This window comes from Anguilla rostrata, chromosome 5 (assembly GCF_018555375.3).
Source record: "Anguilla rostrata isolate EN2019 chromosome 5, ASM1855537v3, whole genome shotgun sequence".
Taxonomy (NCBI): Eukaryota; Metazoa; Chordata; class Actinopteri; order Anguilliformes; family Anguillidae; genus Anguilla; species Anguilla rostrata.
The window spans coordinates 61,709,190-61,717,860 of NC_057937.1; the positions used below are offsets into that span (position 1 = coordinate 61,709,190).

General features: G+C 45.5%; 1 protein-coding gene across 2 annotated transcripts in view; it reads left to right on the forward strand.

Moving 5' to 3' along the window:
* LOC135255860 (protein AF-9-like) overlaps positions 1–8,671 on the forward strand; it is a 53,347-nt gene that overhangs the window by 41,472 nt on the left and 3,204 nt on the right. For both annotated transcript variants that reach the window (XM_064337593.1, XM_064337592.1), the window contains exons 9-13: positions 2,589–2,661; positions 4,383–4,524; positions 6,583–6,682; positions 7,419–7,493; positions 8,101–8,172. In XM_064337593.1, coding sequence (XP_064193663.1) covers positions 2,589–2,661; positions 4,383–4,524; positions 6,583–6,682; positions 7,419–7,493; positions 8,101–8,172 — 462 coding nt within the window. The remainder of the gene's footprint in view (positions 1–2,588; positions 2,662–4,382; positions 4,525–6,582; positions 6,683–7,418; positions 7,494–8,100; positions 8,173–8,671) is intronic.

Below are 8,671 nucleotides of genomic sequence, written 5' to 3' on the forward strand. Positions count from 1 at the left end.
CACACGCGATGCAGACTTGCGAGCCGGGAGGGGCTTTTTAAAGAGTCCTTTCGCTTTCAGGACACTGCTCCTTAAGAGGGGCTCTGGGTTTGGGGCCTGGGGGGCGATGGGGGTCCCCCCCCCCCTCCCCTTTGGGAAAATAATGTCTGCTGCTCACACAGAGCCATTTACAACGTGCTTATGGCCTCCTTAAAAGACCCCGTATAACTTTTTAAAGCTGAGATAAGGAGGTCTTTTCTCTTCTTTTTTTGCGCTCTTGGCTTTGGCGTTTGAACGAATGAAACAAGTTTTCTTTCATTTCACTGAACTGCTCTGCAATTTTCAACATAAATGAGTGAAGAATGCAGACCTGATTATGAATGCAGTGTCGTCAGAGGAGCTCATCCATCTTACTCCGTGTGAAACAGAAGCATTTTTGGCTCATTTCATCCCCCCCCCCCCATGCAGGTTGTTTTCACCCTGTCAGTCAAATGTCTTCCATAAGCCATTTATATCTACAAGCACTAACAGCATCACCAAGACGTATATTAATTCATTCAGCCCGCTGTGGTGTGAATTATTCCCCTGGTTGGCAGTGGTTAAGGAAACAAAGGTGTTGTGCGGCTGTGGGATCGGTTGAATTTATTTATTTTTTTGATCATTTGGTTCGCAGTGGAATTAAAGCACATTTTTGAATATTTTTTTTTTCAGTAATGCTCCTATCGCATCACTACTTTTTTGGGAAACTGTGCTTTTGTTGGATATTAATTTGCCACTGCTGGGGCACAAATGTTGAGTTTTTTTCCCCCACTGAAGAGCATTAGTCGTAGTTTTAACCCGGTCCCTTGCTGAGCAAAATTGATTGACATCTGTCTAATCCCTCCCTCTCAGGCCACTTCCTTATATAGACAGATGGGATATGATGGGGGAAGTGACAGGCACTTAAGGAAGTTTCTTTCTTTAAGACCCTGTTCAATCATGTCTTCATTCTTTAATAGCCATTCATAAATAACCAATGTTATGTGATCAAACCTATTTAATTCCATTGAGATTTTAAATTAATTTGTTTTTTGTTCTTGAAGCCAATAAAGTTGGTTTTTCTCATTTGGAGTTCCTTCTGTATTGCTAAGTGTCAAATGTAACATTTTACCTTTTAACCAATCAGTGGTGCATCTGCTCTGTGGGCTGCCAATCGGAAGTGAGCTTGGGGTGAACGTCCACACACAGAATGTACACCGTGCAAGACCTCCAGCGCTGGTGTTTAGGAAAGATGTACGAAAGAGAAATGGCAGCATTTATCCTCTTCGTAAATTTGAACAAAAAAAGAGTGCACATCTTTATCATATGACATTTAAAATACAAAGTAGCTGTAATTGCACAGGTTCTTTGACTGTGATGGTTAATGGTACTGAGGAAGTCGTTGGTATTTAGCAGGTATTGGGTAATCATCCTTGTAAAAATAAAAAAACTTACCTGCTTCTGCATAAATCTCTTGCCTGATATGTAGTGACAGCACAATGCGGTTTCATGTATTTTCTGATGGGTGGACCTACAGTGAGCTGTCAATCACTGTCCTGTATTAAGCAATCGAAAGGGTTTGTTCTCCCCTGCGAAACGCAATGATGGGCTCAGATGAGAGAGTTGTATGGCAGTGCTGTATGGCAGCTGCTTTAGCTGGATGTGCATTCATTCTGGGGTGGGGGGGTGTTTGGGGGGGGGAGGGGGGCTGAGGGCTACAGATGTGTTAGGGGGCGGAGCCACAGCTGGCCCCTGGGCAGAGTGGGGCGGGGCCCTTTCTGTGGAGGTGGGCACACCGTGGGTAGGGGAGGTTCTAAAACCCGCTGTGCTGTAGGGAGGCGGGTTTGGGATGGGGGGTGGGGGGGGGGTGATTTATGATGGGGGGGGGGGGGGCAGTTAACCCCGTCAGAGCCACCTGCGTGGAGACGGCCCGGGGAGATAATGACCCGGGTTTATGAGCCGGAGAATTCGGCGCCGGCCCTCTGATCGGCCCGCCCGCCTGCCGCGGAGCGCCGCCCGCCCGTCCGCCCGGTGATTTAATGCCCCGGGGGCTTTTATTACCCGCGTTACCATGGCGACGCCCCGCCCCGCCCTCCCCTTCCCGACAGCGATGTCCCCCTGTACAGAGGAGGGGGTCAGTGGCTTTGAATGTGTTGGAGGTGTATTTACAGAATTGCTTATTAAGACAGTGTACGTAGGTTTTGTTGTTGCTGTTGTTGTCTCCATAAGTGCTCACCTTCTGTATTAAGATCATGCACGGTGCAGACCCATAACATTCACACAAGTGATGCTGTGAGAACGTTGCAGAATTGTTCCGGATAGTGGCACGCCCATCCTTCTCAAAGTAGCAGAGCAAACTCTTTATCAGCTCACTCATAATGAAGCCTCAGCTTCTCTCCCTGTTCTGTCATCTGTCAGTTTCCCTTTCTGTTTGATTGCCTGCCAGTTGCTCAGAAAATCAGAAAGAATGTATGTCCGAGCCTGTGTGCCGGAATGTTCCAGAACGCCAGGTTCCCTTCAGTAAAGAGGCAGAAGCAGCGCAGCAGGGGTGCTGTGTATTTTAACTTGTTTCTTTCTCCCCCCCCCCCCAGTCAGAGCAGCCTAGCCCAGCCAGTTCCAGCTGCAGCTCCAAATCCAGCTTGACCCCCCCTCAGAAACGCCAAGGTGGGTAACTCACCCTGCCCCCCGAATGCCCTGTTAGGGTATTCTGTTTCTGTGAGGATATTTTATTCCTCTGTATTTCTTCTCCACATGAATGTGCAGTGTACGGGCAAATATACAAATTACTGCTGCTTTCAGATACTGCTCTACATCACACTGCTGTGAAATATGTTTGTCATTATATTTACAATATATTGCTGTGTACTTCCTATTCATCATTCCCTGTCCATGGCCTAGACTCATCCATCCATTATCTAACTTGCTTGTTGCTGGTCAGGGTCCTGTGGAGGTGCTTGAGCCTATCCCAGCGTGCATTGGGTGAAAGTCAGGAATATACCCTGGGCAGGTTACCAGTCCATTTCAGGGTGCACACAGGTTAGATAATGGCTGAAAGTGGTATAGTTTGATGAATAAGAGTTGATAATGTGAATACATTAGATATGGGTGGAATAAGAGGGTTAGATAATGGGTGAAATAGGAGGTTGTAATGGTGGATAAGAGGGTTAGATAATGGATGGAATAAGAGGTGATAATGGATGGAATAAGAGGGTTAGATAATGGGTGGAATAAGAGGGTTAGATAATGGGTGGAATAAGAGGGTTAGATAATGGGTGGAATAAGAGGGTTAGATAATGGATGGAATAAGAGGGTTAGATAATGGATGGAATAAGAGGGTTAGATAATGGGTGGAATAAGAGGGTTAGATAATGATGGAATAGGGTTAGATAATGGATGAATAGGGTTAGATAAGGGATAAGGGTTAGAATGTGAATAGAGGTTGATAAGGGGATAGAGGTTAGATAAGGGTGAATAGGGTTGATAAGGTGAATAAGAGGTTAGATATGGTGGAATAAGAGGTTGATATGGATGGATTAGCGGGTTAGATAATGATGAATAGCATTAGATAAGATATTAAGCGGGTTAGATTATGGATGGATTTAGCGGGTATGGATAATGGATGGATGGATGATCCTAGATCTGCTCTACTCTGAGATTGCCGCAGAGTTAGGCCTCAGGCGGCAGCTGTGCAGCTCTGCAGGGCGTGAGATGTTTCTGGAATGTGAACAGTTGCGTTTCGTTCCCGTTGGGGGAGTTGCTCTGTGTAAAGCGATATTCACATCGAATGGGTTCATTCCCATAATGCCACGCTCACTGCCCTGAGAGTCCGCTCCACTGCGCTGTAAACCCTCAGCTTTAAATCAGCTCTAACAGGGTTTATATGAACCCCGCAGGGAGCAGGCTCTCTCCATTGGAGTTAAACGTCCTCTGTCAGAGATGATTTTCCATTTTACTGTGGGATGCTCATTTCAGTTCAGAATTTGAGATTAAAAGCGCAATTTTACATTCGCAGTACAGAATGCCCTTCAAGCATTTCAGATTCTGAATACAGTCATTATTACGACTTGCAGGAGCATATATGCTGGTTGCCATTTTGATTTGATTTGTGTATTTGCATATGATAAAAGATGAGAAAGCATTTCAGTTGCTGAAATGTTGTAGAAGTACAAACATACAGATTTGCAGGTGAGGTATTTTATTTGCCATCATTTGCCAAAGAAAGAAGAAATGCCAGTAATTTGCAGGATCACGTGCTGGTGATTTTTTTGAAGTTCTGTAATTTCTCTTTTTGAACTATGTCCCAATGAAGAGTTTATCTCTTTCTCTCTCCCTCTCTGTCTCTCTCTCTCTCTCTCTCTCTCTCTCTCTCTCTCTTTCTCTCTCAGTGCTGGACCCCCTGCGGTCGATAATCCAGGACCTCCACTCGGATGAGAATGAGGAGTCTGAGGAGGAAGAGGACGATGACAGCGAGATCCACTCTGACCCGGAGAGACCCCTGCACACTCACCTGTCCCACCGACACCGCAGGTCAGAACCCAGCAGAACCGCTGCCTCCGACCCGCTCCTGTGGCCTTCCTTAACTCTACATTCTCACCGCTGCCTCCGACCCGCTCCTGTGGCTGTCGATTCTCACTGCCGATATCCCCTCAATAGCTTCAGTAAACTCTCCAGCCTTAAAACATAATCTCTCTACGTTCCTCTGCAAAAGGGCATCTACTAAATGCCAGAATTTAATGTGCTGTATTCAAATTTTATATTAAGATTTGTGTATTTCCAAGTCGCTTTTCAAAGCTGCACACATTTCCAGCTTCAGAAGGGCGTTGGGTGAAAATGTTATGCATTAAAACCACATTAGGAGTTTGAAGGCACCGATGGTGTGCGTCACCACTTTGGGAATAATGGTGATTCGGTGAGTCACCATTCCCGTAATTCAGCTGGCTGCTTGTGGATGTCGCACGTTTGCTGATCTCCTGGAAGCGCTGCGGTTGGGTTTCTGTTGCTAATTAGCCTCGGGAACCGTGCAGAACCACAGCCCTGTATCCACACATCACAGAGGGCTCTGAAGATCATCCACAACGCTCCCCAGAATCTCACAGGACGTAAAGTCAGACCTACCGCACGGCTTGAATGGGTCTTTAATGTCTCCTTGTGTTCAGAAATGTCCGCAACCATAAAAAAAATAAGGTGTTGGGAATGAAACCCGACCTGGACGGTCTTCTGACTGTCGTGTCTCAGTATATCTTGTGTGGCGTTCCGTTTTACGGGGTCCCTGCTTTCACGCATTTCATTGCGCTGTGATTGGCTCTCCTGCTTGACGGACGGACGGACGGACGGACGGGCGGGAGGGAGATTTAGGGGTGCGGGGGTAAGTCGAGTGTGCGTAGTGTGGGAAGGAGCCTTACAGTCGTAGGGACAGGCAGGACGGTGTGATTTTGTGAGGGGGGGGGGGGGGGTGATAAATCTAGCTTCAAAACATAATTGTAGAAAAATTGCTACATACTACGTACTTTTAGCCCCGCCTGCTCAGGAAGAACACACGTTTGAACAGATTTATTTTAATGCCAAATGGTTTTCTGTACCAAATGCGCAGTAATTGTTCTTTTGAGATTTTTTTACGTGGCTGGCGTGTGAATTGTCCACAGGGGCAGTGGAGATTTATTGGTTGATTGACAGCTGACTCAACACTATGACTAGTAAAGAGCTGGATGGGAAGAACAGTGGAAGTGCTTTAGGTCGTCAGCCTACCTAATAAACTCAAAGTTGCATGAATCCGGACTTCGGTAAATCAAACAAACAAAGCTGTGTCTCATGACATTCATTACTTTTGGATTCAAATGGCTGCTCTAAAAACAGTGTATTTATGATACGCTCTAACTCGTCAATATACAACTCACTGGTAATGAAAGCATAGACAAAGCTTAATGGTGCCTTACCTGAATGAGCCACTCAGCAGCCCCTCTGTGTCATTTAAAGATACGCTTTTGGCCCTGTAACATTTCTTACTGGTACGTTAAAAACATACTCTGAAGTGTGTCTGGTTAAAAAATGCCCCACAAATAAATATCTCTCAGCAAAACAGTCCTTGGGTTAGACATGGGTTGCTTTAATATTGGCACAGAGGTAATAATAATAATAATATTGTTGTTATTATTATGATTGTTGTTAATAATAATAATAATAATAATAACAACAATATTATTATTATTATTATTAATAACAATAATAATTGTTATTATTATCATTACTATTATGCTAATATTAATAATAATAACAATAATATTTAAAATTATACTATAATAATAATATTGATAATACTTGTAATAATAATAATAATAACAATAATATAGATTATAATAATAACATTATTATTATTAATAAAAATAATAATAATAATAATATTGATAATATAAATAATTATATTAATAATAATATTAATGATGATAAAAATTGATAATAATAATATTGATAATAATAATAATGATGATAATAATAACGATGATGATGATGATAATAATGATGATGATGATGATGATGATAATAATAATAATATTGATAATAATAATAATAATAATATTTGTTTTCCAGGGTGAGTCTGAGCGACGGCAGTCAGAGTGAGAAGAGCACGGCCTCGTCTCCGTCGCTATGGAGCGACCCGCCCGCTTCGCTGAAGCCCAGCGGCAACCAGGTGAGCGCGGGGGGTCTCCGCCCACCCCGTTACCGTGGCAACCCGCAGGAAAAGCCACCCCCGCTGCTTTTAATTGGTCAGCCACTTCCGTGAAGACTGTGGAGCCAGCAGCGTCTTCCTGAGTCATGGGTTTGAGTCATAACTGTCGTGAGATGTGCGCCAAACTGAGTTTTGATGGTGTAAACTTCAAATGTACGTGACATGATACTTATATATAGCGGAAGAAAGAATAAACAAAGAACTGAAGAGACCAGAAAATACGAACACACGATAATTATAACAGTAATAATATCATGCCCCTTGTTGTGGCAGTAGCTGTGGTATAGGCTAATCAGGCTAATCGGTTACAGATTAATGAACTACTCCAGGTTTTTCCCATAAGTGTAGGAGGAAAGAGTGTGTGTATACGGGGGCGGGGGGGTGGGGGTTATGCAGAATAAACGTTCTGTTTACAGTCCCTTCCGCAGCTTGTCATGCGGCGTAACCCTGCTGCAGATGCGTGATTATGTGTCACGGCACCACTTCCGGGGAAAGTCCCTCGTCGAGGCGTTTATTCTGTTATTCTGCGTTTCTGCGTTTCTGTGTCCGTGGTGCCCCGTTACCCCCCCCCCCCCACCCCAACACCATGCCCCCCCCCCCCCCCCCCCCGTGACCCCCCCGGACGAAGCTGCATGTTCCGGCAGCACCGGCGTGTCAGTTGGGATCGCTGATCGCTCTCTGTCCTGTTGCCATGCAGACGGCGGATGGGCGGGGCTCCGTGGTGAAGCAGGCCAGGCTGGATAAGAAGGCCAGGCACTCCGACGGCGACAAGGTGACTCTACCCCGCCCTGCCCTGCCGCCTCCCCAAAATCTCTCCTTACCCTGAGCCTGCGAGTGCCCCCCCAGGGCTTCTTCCTGTTCCCTCTGGGGGGTGTCCCCCTCGCCATTGTCCCCCTCCACTCGCTCGTGTGTGCAAAGCGCTGCTCACAGACTCTGGGCCTTTGTGAAGAGCGCTATAGAAGTCACACTGAATCGAGCTCAAACAGGAAGCTGGTGTCTTTCCGCTGGGTGGCTACTGAATTTTTTTTTTTTTTTAAATCATCTTTTTTTTGTGATTGTGGTCCCGCGATTTAAAGAAGTAAAAGTGTTACCCCTTATGTTTAGCACTCATTCTCCCCTTTTATTCTTCTATTTATGATTTCATATGTAGATATATTTTAGACGTGTGTTCATTTGCCAAAGTTGGGAATACATTTTTTTCAAAATTGTTAATTATATTTATCAATATTTATGGGTAAAAACAAAATTACGTTGTTGATCAGTATTATATTTTGACAATTAAATGGAGCCAATGGACTGTTTTGGAGATGGGAAGTGGGAGGAGTAAACGTACATGTGACCTGTAGACCCTCTCTGATTGGCTGTGCTCTGGGTGACAGGCGTACCTGGATGAGCTGGTGGAGCTGCACAGAAGATTAATGGCGCTGAGGGAGAGGCACGTACTGCAGCAGGTAGGACCCAGGTGCCGTTACCGTGACTACTGTCCAGGCCTGAGTGAACCTGGCCGCCGTTACCGTGACTACTGTCCCTACTGTGGAGCCAGACCACCGGCTGGGTTTTTGCTGATGAAAGGCCTGTCTGCTGTTTAACCCTTTAACCAGCTGCCGCCCCTTATTCTTACGCACGCGGCTCACACTGTAAACACACTCCTCCTCTGCGAGTTTGGTTGCTGTGACGACACAACGCAAGAGCACAAATAAGAAGCCTCTCTCACTTAGTGTAGCTTTAATTTCATCCCAAATCGCCAAACATTTTTTTAAAAAGCCCGTATTACGCACACTCGAGCTAAAACAAACCTCAAAATCTGCAACTTGCCGCCATCGCACACTTCCTTTATAAACTGCCGTTAGTGTCACTGACCCCGGGGTCCGGGGTTCCCCCCTCCCCCACACACACACGCACGCACGCATGCACACACACACACACACGCACGCACGCACGCATGCACGG